The sequence below is a fragment of the Artibeus jamaicensis genome, unplaced genomic scaffold, assembly GCF_021234435.1.
Source record: "Artibeus jamaicensis isolate MK-2021 breed Jamaican fruit bat unplaced genomic scaffold, CSHL_Jam_final contig_519, whole genome shotgun sequence".
Lineage (NCBI taxonomy): Eukaryota > Metazoa > Chordata > Mammalia > Chiroptera > Phyllostomidae > Artibeus > Artibeus jamaicensis.
In genome coordinates, this window is record NW_026521871.1 from 52,429,679 (window position 1) to 52,457,293 (window position 27,615).

General features: G+C 48.5%; 2 protein-coding genes and 1 non-coding gene across 3 annotated transcripts in view; 2 read left to right on the forward strand and 1 right to left on the reverse strand.

The window, feature by feature from the left end:
• The window catches only part of LIMD1 (LIM domain containing 1), a 51,600-nt gene extending 42,433 nt beyond the window's left edge, over positions 1-9,167 (forward strand). The window contains exons 5-8 of the mRNA XM_037129766.2: positions 3,428-3,558; positions 4,137-4,188; positions 4,636-4,704; positions 5,444-9,167. Of these exons, the coding sequence (XP_036985661.2) occupies positions 3,428-3,558; positions 4,137-4,188; positions 4,636-4,704; positions 5,444-5,581 (390 nt within the window). The 3' untranslated portion in view covers positions 5,582-9,167. The remainder of the gene's footprint in view (positions 1-3,427; positions 3,559-4,136; positions 4,189-4,635; positions 4,705-5,443) is intronic.
• Positions 9,168-13,081: 3,914 nt separating this feature from the next.
• TRNAR-ACG (transfer RNA arginine (anticodon ACG)) lies at positions 13,082-13,154 on the reverse strand. The gene has a single exon. It is a non-coding gene; the product is annotated as a tRNA-Arg (tRNA).
• Positions 13,155-13,432: 278 nt separating this feature from the next.
• The window catches only part of SACM1L (SAC1 like phosphatidylinositide phosphatase), a 45,477-nt gene continuing 31,294 nt past the window's right edge, over positions 13,433-27,615 (forward strand). Inside the window, exon 1 of the mRNA XM_037129788.2 lies at positions 13,433-13,587. Within this exon, the coding sequence (XP_036985683.2) occupies positions 13,538-13,587 (50 nt within the window). The 5' untranslated portion in view covers positions 13,433-13,537. The remainder of the gene's footprint in view (positions 13,588-27,615) is intronic.

Genomic DNA, 27,615 nt, shown 5'->3' on the forward strand with positions numbered 1-27,615 from the left:
ACTTCTGGAGAAGGGAATTTGCTAAGTGTTGCTATTTTTTTTTTTGCTTTTACATTATTATTGAGCAGCAACTCACAGAATAAAGGGAACACATCTTACGTGTACAGGTAATGGACTTTTACGTTTGCATAAACCCGTGTCAGCACTGCCCAGATCAGGATGAGGGTCACACCCCACGTTCTACACCTGAGAAGGGTCCTCCCTGGCCTCTTCCCAGGCCAGACCCCTCCCCCAAAGGCACCCGCTATTCCAACACCTCTTGCTCCAGGTTTGTTTTGCTGGTCATATAAATGGAAGAACGTAATACAGACTCCTCTGGGGCTGCCTTTTCTCACTTAGGAAAATGTTTCTGAGGTTCATTCATGTGTTAGCTGTGTTGGTAGTTTATTTTCATTGCTAGAAAGAATCCCATTGTAGGGATATAGCAGTTTATCTCTCCATTCTCCTGCTGATGTGAATTTAGGTGGTTTCCGATCTGGGGCCACTCATGAATAAAGCTGCAGTGAACACCCTTAGGCGGGTGTTTGAGGGACATCAACACCCATTTCAGCTGGTTTGGTCTTCACGTGTATGACCCAGGCGAACTGGGGCCGTCCCCATGCTTGAAGACAACTGCCGGCCAGCCAGGCTCTGACTTGCCACGGCAGAGCTCAGCCCGTGAGCAGCGGTGGCCTCGTGAGTAGCCGAGCCTCCCTGGAAACACGGCAGCCTCCACCCATTCCCCAGGGGAGGCAGGCAGGAGCCACCACCCCCCTCACCCCTGCCATCCCCAAGTGCCTGCCAGACTCCACACAGGACACCATTTCCTTAGCAGAATTTGTCCTTGATTTTCAAGTCCTTCTGACAGACCCACCACCTGGGAGGTCAACATTATCCACACTTTTTAGAAAATTTTATTTATTTATTTTTAGAGAGAAGGGAAGGAAGGGAGAAAGAGAGGGAAACATCCATCTGTTGCCTCTTGCACGCCCCCTACTGGAGACTTGGCCCACAGCCCAGACATGTGCCCTGACTGGGATTCGAATCAGTGACCTTTTGTTCACAGGCTGGCGCTCAATCCACTGAGCCACACCAGCCAGGGCACGGTGGCCACATTTTTGAACACGATTATACCCTATTTTTATTTCTGGGTATCCTAAGTCTTCTTTGAACTTTAGGATGTTCCAATTATTTATCGCTATATGACACACCACTCCCAAAACTTAGGTGTAAAACAACAGTGATTTATTACTGATCAGGGCTCAGCGGAGTGTTTCTTCTGCGCCGTGTGGCGTTGGCTGGGGTCACTCTCCCAGCTGCCTTCAGCTGGTGCTGCAGTAGAATGTCCAAGACGGCCTCTCACGCTCCAGGCCTCTCCCCTTGTGACTTCTAATCTCATTCGGTATCTGGCCAGGCCTTCCTTACAGGAAGAGAGAGGAAGCAGAAGCTGCCAGTCTTCTTATAACCTGACTCAGAAATTTCAGGACATCATTTCTTTCTCATTCTGTTGATCGAAGAGTGTCGCAAGACTGGTCTTGATTCAAGGGGAAGGGAAATATTCTTTGCTTCTCGAATAGAGAATCAGCCTATGCACGTGGGGGAGAAAGCAATTGCATTTCGGAGGCAGTCTCTGCCGCACCCGAGCATGTGAACTGAAACCTGGCTTCTCGCAGCCCTTTCCTAGGACTTGAAAACTTTTAGTGGATGTCTATCTACAAGCGATGCCTAGTTTTAAAAACAGAAACCTTCCCTGTCACCCCAAATTACAATGATGCAGAGAAAGATTCCTTCGGATACCATTCTTGGTCCTCCAGCAGAACCCCAAATATCCCAACCGTTTGTGTAAGTTGTCTGTCTGTGCCCCCTTTGTTCATAGAAGGCTTGAGCACTCGGCCTTGCGTCTCGGACCTGGGCGTTTTCCCGCATTAAAGGAAAGTGAAAAAGACCCGACATAAGTGGAAACAGCTACTCGGAGGGCAGCAAATGGCACCTTTATCCTACTGTGCGCCCAGCACACTGTGGGTTAAATGAATTCCCCGGTCTGTCTCTGCCAAGATGGGATCTGAATTGCCAAGTGGACTCTGGAAGCCCAGCTGGTGTTTCTTTTTATGTTGGTGGCTTGAGAGGGGCCTGGGAGGTTTGTGAGACCCCAGAGGGAATGAGGAGGCTGGGAAGCAGGAAGCCCTCCCCGCTCGCTCGCCAGTGGCCTCGGTGTGCAAGGTAGGCTGTGGCCTCTGGAGGCAGCGGCAGGGCCCTGGAGGGTGCCACAACACACAGGTCTCTCGGTGCAGGTGCACCGACAAGGCTTCCCTCAGTTGCGACTCCCCTTCCGAAGGGCCCTTGTGTGACCCGCCCCCCCCCCAGCCGAATACTAATGACCACTCTGTGCATCGCTTGCAGATCAGGTGCTGATTCCGAGGCTCCGAGGTTTGCGCTAAGTTTCGTGGCCCCGGGTATTTGCAGAAACGAATCCCCTATTGAGTCAGCCGAGGTGCTTCCAGGTGCACATTATGGAAAAACCCAGGCTCGTGTTGAATCAGTGCTTCTCAGGCGTCCATGTGCTCAGAATCACGTTATTCAAACCCCCACTGCTGGCTTCACCCTGGAGGCGGTGATTCAGGACATGGGGGGGGGGGGGAGGCCCGAGATGGCGTTTTTAACCAGTTTCTGGGTAACACTGATGCCGCAGGTCCAGGCGTTGCACCTTGAGAGCCACTGATGTAGTAGGAAAGCTGCTCTCTCTCACCTAACAAGAGGGTTGGAGGTGGGCACTTCCACGGTGGGTGAAGTCGCCAAGGATGCTCTTTCCTGCTCGGCTCTCCCCTCCCCTCCCCTCGTGTCTCAGCTCCGCCCTGGTTTCCAGGTGCCCTGTTGCAGGCCTAGGTGTCACGTCCAGATCAAATGACACAGAGGGAGAAGGATTTGGGGCTTTCTCTTTGCTGTGTTTAAGAGCAACAAAGAGGCTTTGCTGTGCTTGAATTTGAGGTGATCAGGGGCTGCGTCACAGCTTCTGGATTATCCTGCTGCCGAATCAAAGCCGCTTAGAAGGAGTTAAGGGGTTTTCTTCAAGCTCTGCATTTTCACAGGGAGTTTCCTTCAACCTTTCCACATATCTGCTGCTTTCCAATCCCTGATGGGTCCTCTCATGGCCCTGCGGTGCATCGTTGTCTGCAAAGAGCCGGAACGCTTTTTGATAGGGAGTCATTTAAATTTCCTCCCGGAGTTTTTATGGATTCGGGAGGAGGATCCTGTTTGGCCCTCTCCTGTTTATACATGTCACTGGATTCAGTTTCCTGCAGTCACTTCTTGACCTTGGTCCCAGTGAAGCTCCGGAGCGAGTGCCTCGCGTGGCGTGGTCACGTGGTCCCTCCGTGCAGTGTTCTCCGTTCCACCGTCCCTTCCTTCCTGTCATGCCACTGAGTCCCAGCCGCGTCCTTTGTGTCCCCAGATCCTGCAGGCCCTGGGGAAGTCCTACCACCCTGGCTGTTTCCGCTGTGTCATCTGTAACGAGTGCTTGGATGGGGTGCCCTTCACCGTGGACTCGGAGAACAGGATCTACTGTGTCCGAGACTACCACAAGTAAGGAGGGCCGGGGGCCACACGTGTAAGCCTCGCCGATGGACACTCAGCAGAGTGCCAGGCGGACACCTGCGGGGTGGGCGTGTCTGCAGGCCGCTTGTCCGGTCAGCCCACAGTCCAGAAAAGGCTTCCTGGGTGAGGAGTGTGCCAGGGGCCTCTGTAGCTCAGCAGATGCCTATGCAGGCAGGAACTGATTAAAGAATCATATTTACTGGGAAAAAAACAAACAAAAACAGATCCAGTCCGACAGGCCCCGTGGCTCCAGCTTTGCCTGATTTCGGAAACCACTAATCCGACTGGCCGCCACCCCCTCGCTGTGCCTGGCCCAGATCAGACACTGTGAGGCGGGTAAGCAGACAGCTCGTTTCTATCCTGAGTCAAGCGAGGGGCCAGGTGTGCTTGGTACCACTGGGGAGTGACCCTGAAGCATTATCGAAGGGGTCCTAGAGGGAGCCAGGCACTGGGGCCGGGCGCGGGAGGGAGGCTCTGGGCAGGCCCCGGCACCAGTGTCCCCGGAACAGTGGGCCTCGCCCTCCGGAAACAGCCTGCATCTCACTGCCTCTCTGCTTCTCCCCCAGGGTGCTGGCCCCCAAGTGTGCAGCCTGCGGGCTTCCCATCCTCCCCCCCGAGGTAAGGTGCTCCTGCAGCCGGAGTCTCCCACGACAGGAGCTTCTCCCTGGGTCGTCCACAAGACCTGTGTCCTCTCCTTAGCGCCCTCACCACGAAGCCCCCGTCCCATTAGCTTTGCCCAGCCCAACGCCCTTCTTGTGTCCCTGTAATCGGGCAAACTCTCAGACCCGACACTAACCCTGGAATGGAAGGGGAGCAGGTGAGCAAAGGGCTGTATGTGGTTTTTTCCTGTTGACTCCCCAGAAGGTAGGGCTCCCGTCCCTCCACTTCTCCCCATAAGTAAATGCATCCTTTTCGCACCGGTGTTAGTGCCCATCTCCGACTTCTGCTCTTCTCCTGAGGCTGCCTGCTTGTTACTCAGACTCCCCCCCACACACACACACCCCTGGCATGTGGAGCCCGAGGGCCCCCCAACTGTCTTGTCATCCTCACTGCTTCTCCGTGCAGGGCTCCGACGAGACCATCCGCGTCGTGTCCATGGACAGGGACTACCACGTGGAGTGTTACCACTGCGAGGTAGGCCCCTCCCTGCCCAGGCCCGCAGGTCCTGATTGGCAGCCCAGCAGGAAGGCGGCCTAGCTGACTATGGCAGGGGACAGTCCTCGAGGTTCGGCCGGGGCGGCCGTCTGAGCTGACGGAGGAGATGGGGTGGGGGTTTTGGGAGAGCAGAGGGTGTGGGGCACAGATAGCTGGATTCCCACCACCAGCTCCGAAGAAATGGGTGGGCGTTGTCAGTGGCACCCCTGGCTCTGGGGAAGGAGGTACAGACACTTGGGCTCGACCGTCCCCTCCACACACCCCGGGCTGGTGCTGTCCAGTGGAGATTCACGAGCCACAGATTCAGGTCCTGTGTGTCGTCTTTTTTCTAGTAGCCTCCTTAGAAAAGGGAAATAAATGGGCGGGATCAGTTTTTGTGATAAAATTTTCTTCGACCCGGAACGTTGTTATTTTAGCATGCAGTCCCCATAAACGTTTTTTGTGAGCTATTTTATATCCTCCTCTTTCCTAAGTCTTAGAAGTCTGGTGTGTGTTCACATGGACATCACATCCCATTTCCAATCAGCTCCATTTCAAGGTGCTCGAGGGTGACACTTAGCTGGTGGCCCCGGCAGGGGACAATGCAGTCCCGACCTCCCCTGGGTTCCGCATTTCCGCCCCTGTAGAATCACACCGCCGCCATCAGGGACGTTGGCCTTTGTGTTCGTCCGGCAGCCCCTTTTCTTTGGCTACCACTGGACATTTTTGCCTCCCCCAGGACTGTGGCCTGGAGCTCAATGACGAAGATGGCCACCGCTGCTACCCCCTGGAGGACCGCCTGTTCTGTCAGTCCTGCCACGTCAAGAGGCTGGAGAAAGGCCCCTCGTCCGCAGCCCCTCACCAGCACCACTTCTAGCCGGAGCCTCGTACAGAGACCTCGGGCAGGACGAGGCCGGGGCTGCGCAATGACCGATCCGCCTGTTGATTCCAGTGGTCCCCGGGGTGGCGTTGGGGTGGGGTGGGAGGGCCTGGCCGGCAAGCGCCTGCGAGCACGCGTGGGGTCCTTTCCTTTCCCCAGTGAGGCCAGCCCTCCCTGTCTGGTGTGTGTGTTTTCCAAGGGCCTTTCTCCACTGGCATGTGCTCATCAGATCGTTCTGGAAGACGCTCCAGCAGGTGGGTGGCATGTGGCAGGGGATCACATCAGTGCAACCAGATGAGCCCGCCTGTCTCCTCCCCACGGGGGCAGGTTCACCCTGGGCATATTTCCCAATATGCCTGGAAGAGAGATTTCAGCTCCCGATCTATTCCACCCTTTTCCTCCCTTTAGGAAAACCCACGCACCTGCCCTCCCCATGGGCACATGGGTGTGCACACACACGTGACTTAAAGCTTCCTTCCACCCCAGGGTGTCAGCTCTTCTGCAGAAGGGCTGCAGATTTCACTTGGTTTATGGCGAGAGGGAAGCCCTGACATGTGCTGAGTCTCTTGGAAAGACTTTCCTCAGTAAACCAGAGCCAGGTGTTGAAGTAGGCGAGACCAGGTGGCCTCCCGTACCCCGACAGCACTGTGCGCGTCCCCGCAGGTCTTCCCTCCCCTATAGGCAGCAGCGGGGGGCTTTGGGACAAAGAACTTGGTGCGGGCACCAGGCCCCTCTGCCCCCGTTTACGCATGTCCCCTCTGCAGCCCTCCGGAGTCCGTGACTTTGGAGTCACTCCCCAAAAGGCAAGTCTCGGGATCCCACGTGCAGACGTCTCCTGGGCTTTGGGGAGTCCTGTTGCATCCCAAGAGCCAGCCCCCTACAGCTGAGGGGTGTTTGTGTGTGAGACCTCGAGACCAGCGTGGGGGTGTGCCTGAGGATAAGTTATTACAATCATTTCACAAGTGTCTCTTGCCCAACCCTTGGCACAGGCGTGCGTTTGAAGACACCAGTATAAGGTACAGCGCTTTTGTCTGTTCTTTCCTTCTTTTTTAATTGTTTCCTTCCACTGTCAGCCTTCCACACCCAAAAAATACCTCACAGATAAGAGCTTCACCAAATCGCGGGCAGGGGTGGAGTTCGCCCGTCACAGTGGGCTCAGCCGGCTCTGTGGCGTGGTGGGAAGGTCTGGCTGCGCACGGCCCGCCTCCGGCGGGTAGGGCACTGTGACCGTAACCAAAGGGCAGAGGACTAGAGCAGGTTGACGTCGGGTGCTGTGCACTGCACCTGGCTGGCTCCCCAGGACGACAAGGGCTCAGAGGGCCACACACAGGCAAGATTTCAAGGCCACCTCTGCACTGAGGAGGCAGAATTGGCCCTGCACGTCATAATCCTGAGGCCGGACGGGGCTCAAGGTCCCTCAGCACTTCAACAAGATGTGTGCACAGGTAGTTTTAAGAGACTGGCTGCCAGTTGCCCCGCGGCCTTTGTCACAGGAGCACGGGGCCGTCTCACCACTGCCAGCCAGGCTGGGGCACTGCAGCTGGCATCTGCTCCCTGCCTCTTCACCTGGCACCCCACGAGGGAGGACCAGGGGATTTGGGCTGTGGAGGGCGGTTGGGGAGCCTTCCTGGGACCCCCCAGACTTTCTGCAGGGCCCAGCTTCCCGTTTGGGCCGCGTTTTGACTCAGACGCAGGTGCCTGTAAGGAGCACAGCACAGGCACTGGGGACAGTTTCACATTTTTATTCATTCAGCTGGATCCTTTGGCCAGACGTCACTTCTGTCCAGGCTGCGTGCTTTCATTGGTTCCTTTTCAAGGGCTGAGCCTCCTGAAAAGCCATGAGTGCACAGGGCTGGGGCAGTGACCCTTGGGGTCGTACCCCTCTCTTCCCGTCTAGTCATCGGGCTCAGCCCGGGCAAGGCTGTGGGCAGGAGGCCGGCCAGTGCGTCTCAACCTGCCTTTGCCAACCCAGGAATGTTCTTAGCCTTGCAGACTCATCTTTGCTCCACTTTCAAGCCCCACAGAGTGAAGAAAGTTGCCTTGGAACCACTGTCAGAGGCAGGAGGCATGCGTTTGCAAATTGGGGAACTAGTTAAGTGTGTGATTAATTTTTTTAATGAAAATTTTAAAATGGCCTTGATTGGGGTGATTCCGATCTTGCTGCAAACGTGGCATTTTGTGGCATTGAAGAGCAGTGAGAGAATTACGAGACAAAAGCCAAAGAGCAGCTTCTCTTGTGATCGGCGTCCCCAGAGCAGGTACCCGGCAGGACTCTTGTTTGGTTTTCTCCTGCTCAGGCCCTTGTGTATAAGCCATGAGGAAGTGTTCTTCTACCTGGTTATCTGAAACATTCTGTGAGTTATTAGCTAAATAGAACTGTACTGGGGTTGTACTTACAGGCACCTAGAAAGAAAACCAGGCACCTGGTAGACCAGGATGAGTAAGTTTGCTATAAAAGAGCAAACAGCCCTTCTTGGGTTCCCTAGACAACTTGTGGACTTTATAGCCAGAGGAGAAGAGGAAGATTATGGCCTGATCCCAGGCCCCAAAGCCAGCCTCCAGCCTTCTCCCTTGCCTCATTTTGACCTTTAGTTTTTTTCTGGCCGCCTGCCACTAGCTCCCCACCCTGCTGCCAACCCCCCCCCCCCCCCCCCCCCCCCCCAGGTAGGGTCATTCAAACGCCGCCTGGGTGGTCTGAGGAAGGCCAGTGACCCAGTTTGGCAGACTATCAGGATTCTCTGTCTGATGTGTCCCTATCTGAGTGAATTGCTGAGTAAGGAGTGATCTCTCCATCTCTCACCTGGGAGGGCCAAACCGAGTCCTGTCCCCGTCACTGCATGTCCCCAGCGCTGGACTTCATTGCTCCGTGGGGAGTGCTGGAGTGGAGACCTCTTTCAGCTGAATCCTGAGCTGATGATGCCATTGAGTCCTGGGTGGCTGGAGGGGATCCCAGAATTCTGATCACCTTCAAGGCTTCCATTGCCTTGTTCCCGTGGGCTTGAGTCCCACTTGCAGAAGGGAAACAGGAATGTGAGGGCCTGAGAGAATTCTGTCTCTCCACAGTCCTTTGCAGGCTCTCTTCGTGTGCCTTTCTCACGTGTGTGAAAGTGTGAGAGCTGTGAGGGCCGCTGGGACTCTTGCAGAGCGTGTGTGAGACGTGACCCCAAGCCGTTGTTGCTTGGTGCGCTTGTTAGTAAAACCCCGTCTGCCAGGAAACCACATTCTTCCTGCTCTCCTTTGTGCCACAAGTAGCCCTAATTTCCCAGTTACTACGTGAACTAACTTTTGAAAGCAATAGAAAAAAATGAATAAAATATATTAGCTATCTGTTGTTCTGAGCCAGAACTGGACTGATTTGGGAAATTTCCAGAGTGTGTGAAAATTTCAACTGTGGGGCAAAATTATTTTTCTGTCTCTTCTTTTACTACAGAATGATTCAAAAACTCAATGCTATTATAAAATCGTGCAAAATATTGTTACTAAAAGTTATTTGAGATGTTACTGTTACTGTAAAGTGATTCAAAATACCATGACAATAAAACTACATCAACTTGTAGACTATTAAAGTGCTCTCCAAACACGATGATGTCTACTGGGTCTTTTGTGTGTGTGCAGAGTAGGAAGACAGTGCATTTTGTTAACTGCATTTGGTCCCCTCTGAGCTCTGGATTCTTAAAGGGACACAGGGGTGTCAGAAGTGGGAAGGGACTGAGACTGTGCAGTCTAGTTAAGTGCCTCATGACCATGTTTTGACCAATGGAGGATCGAGTAGACAAACGTGGTCGCTAACAGGATAATGGGGCTGAAAAGTCAGTCGCCTGGTGACGTAGCCCTGGACGTGGCAGTGCAATGTACTAGTCACGTTCGTGGCACTGCTGGGTAAACAAATCTGCTCTGCCCGCTGTATAAAAGTGTAGCTCGGACAATTATGTACAGTGCCTCGAAGGACTTTCATGGGTTTGTGTAGTTTCTGTACAATACCATTCATTGCTTTTTTAGAGTTTATTCTTTTCTACTTTTAGAAGGGTTTGCTGTAAAACAGGATGCCATGTTACACAGCTTATCCCCTTCCCTGTGGGAGTCTCCATTGGTTTCCTATTGCTTCTGTCACAAATAAACGAATTTGGTGCTTACTGCAACTCAAATTCACCCTGCAGTTTTGGAGAAAGTGGCCGCAGAGGGTCAAGGTCAGCAGAGCCGCGTTCCCTCTGGTGGCTGTAGGCGAGAGTCCATTCTTGCCCTTTTCAGCTCCTAGAGGCTGCCCACATGAATTGGCCGTGGCTCCGTCACTCTGACATCTTCCGTCCTCACACCCCTCACCCTCCTGCTTTCTTCTGAGGACTCGTGGGATTACATCAGGCACACCCAGATCTAGGAAATGCCCTCATCTCGTGACCATTAACTTAGTCACACCCATAAAGTCTCATTTACTTTGCAGAAGATATTCACAGATTCTAGGGATTAGAATGCAGACATCTTGCAGGGGGAGGAGGCATTATTTAGCCTACTAAAGTATTCAAAATTTTTTTGGTGGAAATGACTATCCCAGGGATATTAGGTGCATTTTCTTCAAGCATTGCTAAAAGTGGGGTTTGCATTTTCCTCGGATTGGAAACAAGTGAATAAAGTGAGAAAAAGAAGCCAGAGAAGGTCCTAGGTATGACTTTAGGTGTGCAACACTTTCCGGAAAAGCCCTGGTTATGTGGATGCCCCTAGGTGTGCAAAGCTGCATAAGGCCCTCCTACCAACGGATCAGTAGAGGGCCCCTGCTTTCCCTGTGGGACCCAGCCCACAGCAGGCCTGGCAGGAGGTCAGACCCAGCGACAGACTGAATGGGTCAAAAGTAGATAGTGGGAGGCACACTCTCCTATAGCAGATGGACACCAAAGTGGGCTGCAGACACCATTTGGACGATGTCACCATGCTTCATTTGCAGCTCGGATTGTTTTCATGGAAAGCCTGTTAGCAGATTTTATTAAAAAACTATTTACATGGGCAACATAATTTCACTATTAAGAAAAACTTTGCTAAAGCTGTCCATTTCTCTCACTGATCCTTGGCTGGTTTCTTATCCTGAATGTTGCTTTCCTAACAATGCTAACAATCCAATTTCAGCTTGTTTGGCATTTAAAAATGCCCAAGAGGAATGCCTGTTTCTGTGTGAATTAGTTTCCATGTTTCAGTCTCACTGGATGTTCACAAAGGCTGTGGGTTGTACTGCACTTGGCAAAGGAAGATTAACCTTTGTGTCTCTTAGTTTTGTGGTGACAGAACTTCTACATGGTGACGTGTTCAGAGAAGCCCACGCAGGTGCCCTCTGTCCAGCAGAGGCCGTTCAGCTGGAAGCATTCTTTACTTAAAGCCTTACCAAGTAGGCTGCCCATTTTATTAAAGGATAGAAAATGTCCAAGAGCCCAGAGCTGGTGAGTAGAAGTATCATCACGACTAGAGATGAGGTCTTCTGATTGCTAACTGGCAAGGGGGATGGGGTGAGGTGCACATGTGATCACCATTTATGCCCAGACAGGGATTGGCCCTGGGTCCACTCTCGTGGTCACCCTCTGGCAAATAGTAAGCCCATGCATGGGCAGAATAGCCTTGGGGTCAAGAGTACAGATTCAAGGTCTAACTCAGGCTCCACCACCTAATTGCTCAATGACTTTATGCAGATTTAGTTCCCTGATATTTGAAAATGGGGACAACATAACTTCCCTTAGGGAATTATGCTAGGATGGAATTAGGCCAAGTAAAAAGCTTAGAGCTCTTAATTGCTCAATAAGAATGACAGGCTTTAAGACTTCATTGATTTTTGTACTGGGATGTCCAACAAAATAAATTACAAATGGACTAAAAGTGGAAAAAATAACACAAACGCTAAACAATATGAAAAGACCACATATGCAATAGAAGACACTATAAAGGAAAACAGTGGTACACTGAAATACATGAAAATGAAAATTAGGTGCAAAAATATTATAAGGAAATGGTACAATATACAGATTGCAATGGATTTGATAGCCAAAGAATTCAAATCCTTTATAAAAAAGCTCAACAAATATGCAAGAGAACACTGAATGCATGTATCAAGAGGAGATACATCAAGTGATATGTGTGTGTATATATATACAAAACACACATCAAGTAAAAGGAAGTTCTTCAATTATGAAAATTGCAAAGGAATTATAATGAAAATTATAATGCACAGTGCTGGTTAGCATGCAAGGAAACATGTTAATTGGTGAAAGTGTTTATTGGCTTAATTTTTTGGAAGGCAATTTGAAAGTATGTACCAAGGGGTAAAAATGTCCATAAAATGGACCTTAAAAATATCCATCTGATCATTCTACATCTAGAAATTTATTAGACATGAAATAATTCAATACGGAATTTTTTTAAAAAGTGTTAAGCTGATAACCCAACTTCCTAACAAGAATAACCTTAAACTATCTAGTTCTCTAATGAGATATCTTCAAAGAGTATTTAATATCCTTAAATTTCAGGACAAAAAATCCACGGAGACAAAAAGGAAGTACAAAGACATTTCTGGTACAAGCCCAGATTCGGAAAAATACGTGTGTGGATAGACGCATATTACAAGTGCGGCAGAAAAAAAAAAAAAAAGAGCCTCGAGGGAAGAAATTATGACGTTAACAGTAGTGATCTCGAGATGAGAACTGGCATTATTTTTATTCCGAATTTTCTATAGTTAACAAATTTTCTGTAATTTCCTCAGGAGGAAAACACGTTGTATTGAAGAGATTAATCGATGGATTGAGTGGCTAATGGGCAGTGTTCGAAGTCTCATCCGCTCCCCGGATTCAAGTCCCCTCTCAGCCGCAGACTTTTCGGGCCTCCCTAGGTCTTTGAGCCAGACACCCATTAAATCAGAGGGATTTACGAGATTACCCGAGATCTTCTCACTGCAAAAAATACCCACATCTTCAGATTTCCCGAAGGCCTTGGGGGCCATGTCGCCTCGGGACCCCGCGCTCTCAAAAGCCAGGGCCGCAGGTTGCCGGCCGCGGGGCCGGCTCCGACGCGCGCAGCCGCACTGCGGCGGGTCCTTCCCCCACGCGGTGGGAGCCGGAGCCCACCCGGTCCCGGTGCGCGGCGCGGCTCTGCACGCCCCCGCTGGGGCCTCTCATCCCGGGAAGAGGCGGGACAGCGGCCCCCAGTGCGCCGCGGAGTCTTCCGGTAGCTCCGGCCACAGTACGCCCCCCGATCCCCACTCCAAACCGCTCCCGGTCCGGTGTGTTTTCCTGAGTGCGCCCCCTTTACAGAGACTCCTCAAGTGGATCACAGCAGGGCGCTCTGCAGCGTGCAAATGACCTCGCACACCTCCGCGTTCCAAGCACAGCTTAAAAGATGACATTTGGGGGAAAAGCAGCGTTAAAATTCAAGCTGTGTAACCTTCACACTTTCATTACTTTCGCTAACAATACTTCCTAAGAAAGCCGCAGAACATCAACCCCCGGTAGGGCAAAAGAGTGTACGTAACGAGCCAGCCAGGAGTCGAACCTAGAATCTTCTGATCCGTAGTCAGACGCGTTATCCATTGCGCCACTGGCCCCGTACTACCCAAGCTGTCGCTCGCAATGTAGATTACCCCTTACGCAGCTTCAACTGGCTCCCCAATACAACTAGTTCATTTGGGCCTCAACGCCTGCCTAAGGCTCCTAGAGCTCCTCCCTTCCCCTGTAAACGCGCTCCGCCAATCCACAGCGGCAACGTCACTGTGCTCCTCCCCACTACGTCGGAGAGCGTCTCGGGCGTGCGCCGGAAGTTTGTCCTGGGCCGCGTCCCGTTCGTTCGCCGGCTCGAAGGGGCGTGGGGAGGGGTGGGGCCAGGCTGGGTGCTGCGGCCGCCGCGGCTGGGTGACCGGTGGCGCCGTAGCCGAGGTGGCGGCGCGGGGCGGGGCAGGCCGAAAGAGGAGGAAAGAGGCGGTGGTGCAGGATGGCGGCGACGTGCAGGATGGCGGCGACAACCTACGAGCGGCTGAGTCTGTGAGTCCTGCTGCGGGGAGGCCGTTGACCGAAAGGGGCAGAGGGCACAGCGGCAGGTGTGGGCCGACGGCCCCGGGGAAGGTTCCTGAGTCCCTGGGTGGCCGGCCGGTGTGGGAGTCCCTCGTACTCTTTGCCTTCCTCTCCCGGCGCGGCCTCCCCAAGGCCCCACCCGAGTCTCCACAGGCCCGGGAGCGACAGTTTCGCCAGCTTTTCTACATCCTGCTCGGCCTCCGCGCCCCTGGCGAGAGAGCGAAGCTGCAGGCTGAAGATGCAGCCCTTCACGTTCCTCCCCACTTTTTCTTTTTCCTTTTGAGAGGTGGCGGCTAAATTTGTCCTTATCGATCAGCAGAGAAAGTTTCTTATTTAATGGGCCCGTAGCACCACGTTGGAGTCCGCACATAAATCGACAAGCCTTTGGGCATTGAAGCTTGCCTGACCAATCTTTAGGATGCAGAAAAATGGGGGAAAAAGTAGTAAAAAGTAGTAAACTAAAGTCAATACTCTTACGGTCCCGAAAGGTTTACTTGCCTTTAAATATTACAGAGCTAAAGCGTAAAAGCAGGTTAAGTCCAGATTGATAACCAGAGGCAAATGTCGAGAATTTTGTCATTGCAGATTGGCTTTTCGGTAAGGTCAAGTTCTTGAAGCTTTGAGAAATAGACTCGGGTTGATAGAATTGTAAATTAGGTATTTGTAAGGTTTTTGTCTTGTTCTGGATCAATAAAAACATGTATTTCCCTTAGCATTACCATCTGACCCCTACACTTTCACCTGTGAATAGCTTCGTCCTCACTGTGTTTAATGCCTTAGCTCTAGACTGAGGATCCCGTGGCTGTAGTCTGAGAATGCCATTGGCAGCCGAAGCAGATGTAACCTTTGAGGAGTTCATTCCTCCCTACAGAAGTTAAAATACCTTGGTACTTAGACACAGGTACCCTCTTTCCTTCCTTTGCAGGGCTATGAAGACAGTCTCGGAATGTGGTTTGGGCCCTTTCAGTGCTCCCCAGAACCTCAAGCACGCTTAACTTTCTCGAAGGTTCACTTTAAAGTTAGGGTTGCAGAATTGGGAGTGAGGTCATTTTGACATCAGATATTGTCTGGAAAAGGTGAATGAAGATGACCTTCCCTGGAGTCCACTGCTTTTGCTGCTTCTGTTTAATGTAGTTCTTTTCGAAAGCCCCAGCTGCACACTTCCCTCCAGGTTTTCCTGGCCAAGTTTCCTTATTCTCTCCCATTTCCCCTTCTCAAGGTGATCGATCACCCTGGTGGTGAGTGAGTCCTTCAGTGCCTTTGACCAGGGTACTGGCTGGGCCACTGCCACCTGGGCTCTGCTGGCTAATTAGGTTATTGCCGTCTATCTGATAGTTACTAAAGGGTTTAATATGATCCTCTTCCAGGTCTCAGATGTGTTTAAGCGATACCGAGCCTTGGCTTGCTGCAGCTCAGAGTTAGGTTACGGAATGCAACTGAATTTTCCTGTGGGGAAGATTGAATGGGAGGAGAACTTGAGCTGCCAAAGAAACACTGAATTCACCAGTCCAGACCAAAAAAACAAAAGCAAAAACACTAAAAGCTCTGCATCCATAAAAGAAAGGAAATTTGGCCCTTAAGTGATGAGGCTGATGCTTTTGTATTGATTTTTTTTGTGAGAAGTGGAAACTATAAATTTGGGAGAAAAGTAAATCTAGGGTTATGTGAAAGTTATCCTCTAATTTGTCAGCCCTCGTTTCCTTGACACACAGTTTTGAGTGCTTGTGGAAATGTAAAGATACAATTTTTCTGCAACTTTGTTTTTCTTGACCAAGGAGTTTGGGAGTTGCCATCTCCCCGGTTCCTTCTTCTCTTTGGCCCTTCCTGCTCTGAGGGCGGGCGAGTCTGGGTGTTTTAATGTGGCCTGATCTAAGGAGAATTCTTTTTTAGATGCATGTGGAAGGGGGAGTAGTTTCCAACCTGCATTAGAATTAAGAGGACACAATATCTGTTTTAAAAAATGTGTCTCGAGATGTGTTTTAAGAAAGACGCATCCAAGAGATAGTTTGATAATATTTTATTACAAAAGCATTGCTACTAGGTTTATTTAAATATTGAAGTGCTTGGGATTTTAAATAATTTGTTCTCCATCATACCACACATTTTCTCCAGCCCATCTCAGTCCTGCTCTCAAGTTCACCTTCCTGATTGCTCTGGTTCAGCTTCTGCTTCCCTCCTTACAACCTCCAATTCCATTTTATAAATCCATAGGATTAAGTCCCCGTTTCTTAGCCATCTGTAGTTTCATTTTCTTCACAGTCTGTGCCTTAACTTTATTTCCCAAAACTGCCCGATGCTCCCCCCCACACCCTTTCTGCCAGACTTCGGGATTTCTTTTAGCTTCAAGCTTGGGCTTATTTTGAATGCCGTCTTCCTTTCTCCCCTCTTTACCTACTGATCATATCCAGGATACAGCTGGGAGACAGCAGGCTTTTTCAGTTAGAACGGACTTAGTTTCTGTTCCCAACCTTGTTACTTGCCTTGTGTCCTGACCATGTTGCTTATCTCTCTAAAATGATTTTTCATCCATAAAATGAGGACGTTACTATTTTGCAGGATTACTTTGAGGATTGAAAGAGAGCGTATATGACAAAACCAGGGCCCTTAACAGACAGACACTTTCTGTTAAGCGCTCCCCCCCCATGTCTTTCCGTCCCCTGAGCTGTCAGTGCCGTCACAGGGACGAGACACTAAACGCCTGTATGGTTTGCACATTCTGCCTCCTAGAAGTGAGTAACAGTGTATTTACTACTTGGTGGACCAGAGGACTGAGAGGTACAGTGGTCAGTCCACAGCGCTGTTGTTGAAATCATTGTGACAACCCCAACTAGGTTGCAGACGTGTGGAACATACTAGAAGCACCTTAACTTTGATTTTTTTCTCTGCTCCTCCTTAGTGCCTAGTATAAAACCCTAAAACCCTGTGCAGAGCAGACCCTCGGTGCATCACCTGAGTAAACGAAAGGAACTTAACAGTTTACTCAAAAATCGAACTGTCTGGAGTAGTTTGGAATATAGTCTTTTGAACTGGCAGCAACTTAAGTCGTTTCATGTACATATATTGGTGCATTTCCAATGGCTCCGTGAAGTTATTGGTTGATGTGTATCCTCCATCATTGCTAGAGATGGGGAATTGCCCTTGGCCCCACAGTCAGGTCACCTAGCCCAGCCATGGCAGAACTGGCCTTGGAACACGGCAGGCCCCATCCAGGGATCTTTCCATTGCCCCGCGTGATTCAAATTACCTTTGTCCGTTATCAGATCGCTCTTACCTTCGTCCTCGGACGCGTCCGGGGTGGAAATGAGTCGCTTCTCATTGAGAATAGTTGACACATTCATGTGGATTTTTAATATAGGAAATAGAATTTTGATTTGTTTAGAATTTAAAACTCATACTTTTGAAACACCCAGGCAGTTCTAAATAGCCTATTCTGTGTCTCCTTTTTGCCTTAGAAGTCATTCGTGTGTAGATAGATGGATAATGCCGGACAATGATAAATTTGAAATTACAAAGTAATTGCAACAAAGCCATTATTGGAAACAAAGATTTTATTTATTTATTTTTGAAGAGGGAGGAGAGAGCAGGAGAGACACCCGTGTGTGAGAGGGACATCGATCCCTGGCCTCTCGCACACACCCACCCTGGGGCCTGGCCTGCAGCCCCGGCTACAGCCCTGGCCGGGACTCACACTGGTGACTTTTGGTCTACAGGACAACGTCCACTCCACTGAGCCACACCAGTTGGGCCTCAAAACATTAAAAAAAATCTTTTAAAAGGTCAACTGAAAGGGGTGCAGTCCTTTAGAAAGTGAGTCAGGCTGCAGTTTGCCTCTGAAGAAACATCATTTCCTCCCATAGGAAGTTGCCTTTCATCTTAAAAGACTGTCATAGCCGTGAGGTCAGTCAGGGCAGGTACGATTCAACCCTGAGAACAGATGTGAACTAAGCTACAGTGTGACGCAGACGACTATGGTCTGCGTAGTACAGTGAGCATGCAGACTGTTCACAGGTCTGTCTGAGGGCGGGTGGAGGGAAGCTAAGATTATCCCCGGAAGTTTAGGCACCAGTGATAGGGAGTTTGTATCTAAGGCCTTGCTTCTGGCTGGGCAGTCTAGGTCAGGGCCAGGCTGCATTAGATTACTTGCTGCGCTTGTTTTGGGTGCATGTTCTGGAGCCCCACATTAGGTCTCCTGGGGCCTGGCAACCTGCAAGTTCAACCGGCTGTCCTGCTGGTTCTTTTGCTCTTCCACAGGTGTTTTAGGCCTGGGCTGGCTGAGTGGGGACCGGAGCGTGCTGGTAGCAGAGCACCCTCTGGCGTGCCTGGGCTCTGGAAGGGTTTGCTGTGGGTGAGAGCTTCAGATGAGGCAGCATTTAGATCTGATCTTACTAAGGAGACTGGTTTTTGGAGAGAGTGGGTTTTACGGTGGACAGAGAATAGGAAATAGATGGGACCTTCAGGAGTTGAAGAAGATGAAATTAAAAAGAATTGGTTTCCTAGAAATATCAGCTTGGGTTTGAGATTGGGCTGGCTCCTGGGCTGCCTGGAAGGGACCTGGATTATGGGAGAGGCGCCCAAGAGTCACTCAGCTAGGGAGGCACTGCCAGGACCCAGAGGGAGGAAGGATCGGGGGTGTCGGCAGCACCTTCTGGGTGTGGGTGTAGTAGGCTCACAGGGCTCCTCTTCACTGTCAAGTTCTTACTTTGTTCTTAGCCAATCTGGTAAAATGTTATGCCCGTGTGTTTTCAACTAGAGATGTGGTAAGTTCAATCATTAGGACTTTGATTTAATTCTTTATGTTAAGATTTTTGGGGAAGTATGTTCTTGCTACAGTTTTCTGACATGGCAATCACTGTGCTCCTATGCAAATAGTAATTTTGTTGTTGTTGGTTTAAATTGTGGTGAAATATACAAAGCATAAAGCCATCTTAAGTGTACACTTCAGTGGCATTAAGCACGTTCACATGTTCAGCCATCACCACCCTCCATCCCCAGAACTGTTCATCTTGCAGCACCAGACTCTGGGCCCTTTTAACAGCTGCCCATGCTCCCCTGCCGCAGCCCCTGGCAGCCACCGTTCTACTTTGCGTTGGTATGAATTTGACTTACCTCATCTTAGTGGAAGCATACGGCACGTGTCCTGGTGACTGGTTTATTTCACGTAGTGTGATGTACGTCCATGTTACAGCATGTGTCAGAATTTCCTAAGTCTGAATAATATTTTATGTGTATCCTGCGTTTTGTTTATTCGTTCATCTGTCGGTGAATACTTAGTTTGCCTCCGTGTTTTTGGCTGTTGTGATACCGCTGTGAGCATGGGCGTATAAATCTCTCCCTGAGGCCTTGCTCTCGATTTTGGGTTTGTACTCCGAAGTGGAGTCGTGGGATCGTGTGGTGGCTCTGTGTGTGGTCATCCGAGGAGCCACCGTTTTCCTGTGGCGGCTGCTTCGCTTTGTGTTCCCGCCAGCAGTGCGCAGGGGTTCTCGTTTCCCCACGTGCTCCCCAACATTTGGTGTTCCGTTCTGGTTTTGTTTTGTTTTGTTTTGTTTTTTATGATAGCCATTCTAATGGGTGCGGGGTCAGCAAATAATACTTTTGAAGTAGGTTACTTTTACTCATTGTGATTTGACAGGACTTTGAAGAGATCGGTTTCCTGAAATATATGAATGCTACATGGGAGAAAAAGCGTGTTCTCAGACACTGGCAAGTCCCATTGCCAACACTGAAAGAAAATAAAAATGACATCTGATGTTTATATTATAATTAGGTTGCTTTTTAAAAATTTAACAAGGATGATTTTTTTAAAAGCACTCTTAAAAGCTATTGAATACCAGGTGGCTGTAAGATGAAATGCATTTAGTTAAATATAATGGTAAGAATTGCTTTTGTTGAATTTAATTTACAGTTCCCTGTGATTTCTCTCTCTTTTTTGTCCCATACTTGGGCAGCAACCCATGAAAGGAACATAGTCAACCAGATGAAAGTTGTCAGTAGGAAGTAATTGTTATTTCAGTATCATGTTATTTTTACCTGTCTCCCCAAATATGTGCCATCCTCATAGAAACCAGCGCTCTGGGTTGATACCGAATCCTGTCTTTAGAGAAAGAAGGTAGTGCTCTTGTTCAGTTAGAGGTGATAGTTAACACCCATTGGGTCCTCCCAGCCTCCCAGGCGGTTTTTTAGGGGACCAGTGCTCTTTCCGGGGTACAGCATTACTTCAACCTTTAGAGATTTGTTATCAACAACACAGTCAATGAGCAAGTCATGTTCTTGAAGGGGTTCTCCCTGTCCTGACTTCTGAAATCGATTTTGTAAAATGAGTAACACGGGAGAGTGTTACGGAAACGAGAGACATCACAGCGATGGAGAGCCATTCCTTTTGCGGTCGGGAGAGGATGTTTGCCTAGATTTTTGGTTATCATTGAGTCTTTTGTCTTGGTTTGCACATATTTATTACACTGAGAACTCAGTGTGGCCTGTTGATGGGTTAATTTTGAAAAACTCCTGGCAAACTTGGATTCATTTTGAAAGTGACTCATTGTAGACTTTCTAATCAGAGAAACATACCACTCCCTCCTTCTCCTCTTACGAGTTACAGTATAACATCAAACCAATTAAAATTCCTGTCAAGATCTTTCCTTAGGAGAAAGAAAACCAGTTTTTGAAATTCTGTTGACTCTGTCACTGAGCCAAAGAAAACATCAGTTAAGGGCCATATGTGCAAACCAACTTCATGTAGGTCTTTGTTAAAGTCCCTAAGAAAGTCGATTGGAACTTTTGCTGTCTTCTTGAGTGAACAATACCATGGGGAATGGATAAACTTAGAGACCTTGTCTACAGACTAAGCCCATTTGGTGAAGATTAAAGACAAAAATAATAAAACCATACACACCAGCAAACATCAAACCACTGGATGTCTGTCTACTCACGTGTTTCTGACAGTCAGTGCTGGAGAGTTAACACTAGTTTCACTAGCTTTTGAAATGAAACCTGGGAAGCATGAAACTTACAGAATAAAACCTACTACATAAAACAGATGTACTCCCTGATGGCCAATTAAAAAGAGGTGGGAAGTGAAAGGAAAAAAGAGGAAGACAGCAAAGGGCCATGTCGGTGACTGTGAGTTGGGACGGCACCTGCCGTCAGACTAGTGGGATTCTGCGTTGTTACCTGTCTCAAGTCTCGTTAGAAACGGTGATTAGCTGGCAGTCTCTGTTCCTGTCATCATGGTTCCAGTTCTTGAGCCGTTTTCAATGGCATCATCAACTAGCCTGGTGGCAGCACCAGCAGCTGAAACTTCAGCAGTGTCTCCCCAAGAGGTGACATCCTGCAGAAGTCCCAGAGCCCTGGGACTGCAGCTCTCTGCCTTGATCCACAATGACACCTCTTTTTCTTACTTTAACACGTTTTAAAGCTTAATGTTTATTTTGATTTCATACATGTGTTTGGTTTAACAGTAGACAGTGCATGAAGCTGATAATAAAGGAGAGCAGCACCCTGCACACCCCGCCGCCACAGGCCCCGCTGCCCGGAGACCCCGCTGCCAACTTCTTGAACAATTTCTTCAGTGTTTTACTCCACGTTTGTGAACATCTCTACCGTTCCCTGATTTCTTTCAGGTTTAGTTTCTGATGACTTCCTATGCAGAAGATGAGAATTTAGCTTTTATACTGCGCTCTCCTTTCCTCTCCTCCGTGTAGTCACAGTAGGAGACTGGTTATGGTTGTGCAGGCAGGATTCAGATGAAGTCAGCAGGATATTTTAATTATATTACTTCATAAATTTCTTTTCCTGGAGTTAAAAGTGGTTGATTCTTTACATTTACTTGGCTTTTTCTATGTCTGTCACTAATTAATCCTCAGTTTCAGAATGAAACTCCTTTCAGACGTGTCAGGAACCTGGCAGTTCACGTCCGACCCGAGGTTCCCGACCTCTGGGAGGCTCTGCCCAGCACCCCCCGCCCGGCCGCCGTCCTGGCGCCCGTCCGCACCGTCCTCATGAGAATTTCTTTCGTGTCTCTCCTGTGTTGGGTTCCAAGTCCAAGTCTCGATTTACTCCATTTTTGTGAATAAAAAAAAAACCACTTTTCCTTCTTTCTAAGAAGGAGTGGGAGAGGTGTCTTTGAGATGTGGCTCATCTGAAAATGTTTGCGCTCTTCCGCCGCTCGTGCTGGGTAGTGTGGTTGTGTATAGAGTCCTGAGTTAGACATTACTATCCTTCAGATACGAACAGCCCGACAATGTGGCTGATGGGTACTTCAGTGCTTCTTTCTGTTGTGTTTTTTCCTTGTCTTTGATCACAGTTGTGCCCGGAGCTTTATTCTTGTTTCATTTAATCCTTAAGAAGATTGAGTACCACGCCCACCCCCAGAATCTCCTCCGTACCTTTGTTTTCTTTTTTTTTAATATTTTATTGATTGTGCTATTACAGTTGTCCTGTTTTTCCCTCTTCACTCCCCTCCGCCCTGTGCACCGCCTCCCACCCACATTCCCCCCTTTAGTTCATGTCTGTGGGTCATACATGTAAGTGCTTTGGCTTCTACATTTCCTGTACTATTCTTATCTCCCCCTATTTTCTGCCTACCATTTATGCTACTTATTCTCTGTACCTTTTCCCCCTCTTTCCTCTCCCACTCCCCTGTTGATAACCCTCCATGTGATCTCCATTTCTGTGGTTCTGTTCCTGTTCTAGTTGTCTGCTTAGTTTGTTTTTGTTTTTGTTTTTCTTTTAGGGGTGGTTGTTAATATTAAATTGTGAGTTTGCTGTCATTTCAGTATACATGTTTTTTATCTTCTTTTTCTTAGATAAGTCCCTTTAACATTTCATATAATAAGGGCTTGGTGATGATGAACTCTTTGAACTTGACCTTATCTGAGAAGCACTTTATTGCCCTTCCATTCTAAATGAAAGTTTTGCTGGATAGAGCAATCTTGGACGTAGGTCCTTGCCTTTCATGACTTGGAATACTTCTTTCCAGCCCCTTCTTGCCTGCAAGGTCTCTTCTGAGAAATCTGCTGACAGTCTGATGGGAACTCCTTTGTAGGTGACTGCTTCATTTTCTCTTGCTGCTTCTAGGAGTCTCATCTTAATTTTAATCTTGGATAATGTAATTATGATGTGCCTTGGTGTGTTCGTCCTTGGGTCCAACTTCTTTGGGACTCTCTGAGCTTCCTGGACTTCCTGGAAGTCTATTTCCTTTGCCAGATTGGGGAAGTTCTCCTTCATTATTAGTTCATATAAGTTTCCCACTTGTTGCTCTTCCTCTTCCCCTTCTGGTACCCCTTTAATTCGGATGTTGGAACGTTTCAAGATGTCCTGGATGTTCCTAAGCCTCTCCTCATTATTTTGGATTCATGTTTCTTCCTTCTTTTCTGTTTGGTTGTTTCTTTCTTCCTTCTGGTCCACTCCATTGATGTGAGTCCCAGTTTCCTTCCCATCACTATTGGTTCCCTGTGCATTTTCCTTAATTTCACTTAGTGTAGCCTTCATTTTTTCATTTAATCTGTAACCAAATTCAACCAGTTCTGTGAGCATCCTGATTACTAGTGTTTTGAACTGTGCATCTGATAGGTTGGCTATCTCTTTATCGCTTAGTTGTATTATTTCTAGAGCTTTAATCTGTTCTTTTGTTTAGCCCTTTTTTTTTTTGTCTTGACACATCTGTTACGTACTGAGGAAGCTTTAGTTGTTCACTGGGGCGGGACAACCCACGTCACTGCGTTGTGATGCTATATGTAGGGGAGGGGTCAGAGAGGGAACAATGGCGCTTGCTCTGCTCTCTGCTGGATTTCAGTCCCTTTCCTCCCTTCCCCCAAGCAAACTGGGCCCTTCTGGTGCTGATTCCTGTGTGGGTGGGCCTGTCACAGGTGGGCACAGGTAACAAGGTTCTTGGTGACTGGGACAAAGAATTGAACCGAACACCCAGAGTTGATAGCCAAGAACATGGGAACAGACCAACTCCAAGCAGAGATTGACCTCATGGGCTGGAGGGACTCTATTCTTATAGGGCAGATCCTTCCTGGCTAGGCTTTTACTGTGACAAGTAGTTGTAAAGCTACTGCACACGTGGTCTCCCTTGGTTTTCCCAGATTGGCCGCCAGGGAAGGGGGGTCCCACAATGGTACCTAGTTGACCCCCCTTCTCCTGGGGTTCCCCTGTACTAGGTTCACCTTTCCCTTCTCCAGAGAATTATAGCTCTCCATGTTAGAGATTGGTGAAAAGGAAAGGAATTATTTATTCAAGTTATACAGACTTAAGAGTAATGACTTAATATCTTTATCAAAATCCCAAAGTCCCTTAAAACACCCACAAACACACACAGTCCTTCTTTCCCCCTTTGCCCAGTCCAAGGTACTGTATCTCAGGAAAAGAAATAGAAAGCTGCGTCATGGTTCTCTGCCAAAGCCACGTGTCGGTTCTCTGCTAAAGCTACATGATGATTCTTCTCATAGCTGCAGGGAGGGGGGTGTCCCCCCACTCTGGCCAAAGCTGTGTGGTTCTCTCTGCTAAAGCTACAAGGTACGTGGTAATTCTCTCTCACAGGGCTGCAAGAGTCCCCATTCTGGCCACAACCGTGTGGTTCTCCTTTCAATGGCTGTTGCATCTGTGTTTAAATTCCCGCTCTAATCTTCCTCTGCAGCCCCATTTCTGACTCCTCCCACAATCGGCTACACCCGCCAGGACTCCCACATCCTCCCAGCTTTATTGGGCTGCCATAGTGAGTCTGGGCAGGCGTGGCCCCATGTTGTGGAGCCAGTCGTCTCCAAGCTCTCACACAGGCGCTGTGATGGGCTGGGGAGTTGCCTCCCAGGTACATCTTGAGTGGAAGTCACTCCCTTCTCCCTGGCTCAAAGCATGGCCACAGCTATTTAACATATCTATGAAACCAGTTAAAGGTTATAGATATGTTAAATCACCATTCTAGAAGTTATCTGCAAAACTATTGCTGTGCAAAACAACTCAATGGCCCTGCTCCATGTATTCCATCCCCCCAGCTCAGACTTGTGGGTGTGAGGACATCCCATACTTTTATTATTTCCTGGACACCCTGAGTTCTGGACCCCATTACAAATCCTTCTTTTGGGGGCCCCCTGGCTGTACCCTTCTAAAGACTTGTGTACATTCTAGGACCCTGTGGGTTTCTCCAATGAACTCTCCTGTGAGGCTGGGAGTCTCTTGCAGAACCTCAACCCCCACAGGTGTTTTCAGTCCGTGTTTTGAGGCTTTATTTCCCTGCTCTGGGACCCTGGGTTGCGCGGTCTGTTTCGCTCCCCAGTTTCGCCTGGTTTATCTGCACAGCATGTGTGACTGCCTGGCCTGCCAGCCGCCTTGCTGGAGTCCTCTCCGCCCTGGCTACCTGACTCCGCCCCTCCTACCAGTCTGGATGAGTATCTTCTTTAACTGTTGGTTGTCGGGTTTCCATACAGTTCAGTTTTCTGTCAGTTCTGGTGGTTTTTGTTGTTAAATTGTTGTTGTTTTTTTTGGTTGTACAAGGAGGCACAGCATGTCTACCTATGCCTCCATCTTGGCAGGAAGTCCCTTTGTTTTCCTTATAGCATTCACCACCATCTGAAATCACCAAATTACTTCCTAGCTGTCGATCATCTTTCCTATTAGAATCTAAGCCCTGTGATCCAGGGACTTCGTACCAGTGGTACCTAGAACAAGGCCTGGCGTGGGGTTGACACTTGTTACTTGACCAGTGTTACACAGCATGTAATAGAAGAGTCAGGATTAGAACCTCTGTTTTTACTGCAAGTCTTAAAGCCTTTTCATTGCATTGGGTTGGTCAAAAAGTTCTTGTGGTTTTTTCCACATGATGGCTCTAGTAGCCCTTATCTGTCTTTAACTTCATTTGAAACAATTTTGTTAGATTGTATTGTGACCGCTGTCTTATCAGTGTACATGTTTTAAAAACTTATCAAAATTGATGAATTTTTTTATAGCCATTTTAATATTGAATATGGAAGAAAATACACATTTTCAGCGTATTATGCTTTATTATTTCAAGAAAGGCAGAAATGCAAAAAAAGAAGATTTGTGAGGTGTGTGGAGAAGGTGCTGTGACTGATCAAACGTGTCAGAAGTGGTTTGCGAAGTTTCCTGCAGATTTCTCGCTGGGCGCGCTCCATGGCCGGGTAGACAGCTGAAGTCGATAGCAAACAAATCAAGACATTAACTGAGAACAGTGTTCTGCCACACGGGAGAGAGCCGACACACTCAAAATATCTGAATCAAAGTTATTGGTGAAAATGAAAATGTCTTTCATTTCCCTGAAAAAATTAAACAGACTTTTTGGCCAACCCGGTAACTACCGCTGGTGCAGAGCTGTTACAGCTGGGCGGTCTTCAGTTCCCACTATACAGTGGTTCAGATGTAGTAATCGTCCCCTGTGAGCAGGGGCTACATGTGTTTGCCGATCAACCGTGACTATGGGTGGCTGCTTGGGCGTTACTGGGACTAGAACAAGTCATTGGTAGTTGACTAAATGCCAAAGCAACATTGGTAATGGACTGTTTGTTATCAGTGTTACAGTCACTTTAAAAATAAGGTAACGGAGGAGATTGTCTATTACTCATTTGAACACTGTGAGTTCTCCTGGTTTCCTGGTGTGTTAGTTAGAGGAGGGGGAACAGGACGCTCCGTGGTAGCGGCCACCCTGGCGTGAAACCGCTCCAGGTGTCTAAGCCCCGGACAGCGCAGTGGAACGGGTCCTGCCGCAGGGGCACCTGGCGGCACTGAAGGGATGGGGGTGAAGGGGGGGCTCTGAAGAGCAAGGCTTAGCAGGACGCCACCTGATTTAGAGACGCGGTTTTTTCAAAAGCTTTTTATAAAGAAGCCTTGTTTCAGGTCTGTTTAGAATAATTTTCTTTCTACTTCTTATTTGGTTTTTATTTTTCATACACCTTCTAGTCCCCAGTGCATAGGTAATGCTTGGTACATGGTAGCTTTTCAATAAATGTATTGACTGACTCTTGGGAGTGCAATTTATACTTGCATAAAACATTCTGCATGTGGGGACTGATATGTTGGATTTTTTAGAAAATGATTTACTACTAGAGGTAAGTACCCTATATTGAGTAGATTGTCTGAAGTTTGTTTATATTTCTTTTATTTCTGTTTCAAGGACTTCCCACTTTATCTTTCTGTAGCTTTATTGAAGTATAGTTACTATACAATAAACTGCACCTATTTGAAGTGTACTGCTTGATACACTTTGACATAGTTCTACGCCCATGAAACCAGCACCAGTGTCAAAATAATGAACACATCCATCACCAGAAAAGTTTCCTTGTCCCTGTAGTTCCCCCTCTTTTTTCCTGTCTGCACACGTTAAACAACTTCGATATCATCCAACCATTCTACTCGTAGGTAGTCACCCAGGAGAAATGAAAGCATATGTCTGCCTTCACACTTCTTCAGGAATGTTCATAAAACCTTTATTGATGGTACCCACACTCGAAACAACCCAGTGTCCATCAACAGGTGGATGGGTGAACAGGTGTGATTGGCCCGTACAGGAGAAGACTATTCTGTAGTGAAAAGGAATGGGCTATTGTATTTAGTTTGAACTGAGGACTGTGAGATGTGTTGCCTTTATTGCATTTTGCGTGATTTGTATTTAAATGGATTTTCATTCCCTTAGCAAACCCCCTCCCCAAACGGAGGGAACTGGCCTAATACTGAGAAGTTAGTTACAGGCGAACTGTGGAAGGATGGGAGTTGTATTTGGATGACTAGGGTTGACCATCCTCTGAGGACTTCAAAACGGTCTGTGCGGTTCGTCCTGCCCCAGGACTTGCTGACACCAAGCGGCTCACACGATTGGTGAATGAGGAATGGTGTCGGTTATGGTTGTGTGGGTTTGTGTAAGATTTGGTGGACGGGGGAGTGGAATCGAGGGAGTAGAATTAAAAAAGGAAAGAAAACCGCCTCAGATTGGCTGCTGCACAGACAAGTGTTTTCAAGGTGGTTTAAGAACAGTTAAGAGTAGTTTCTAGG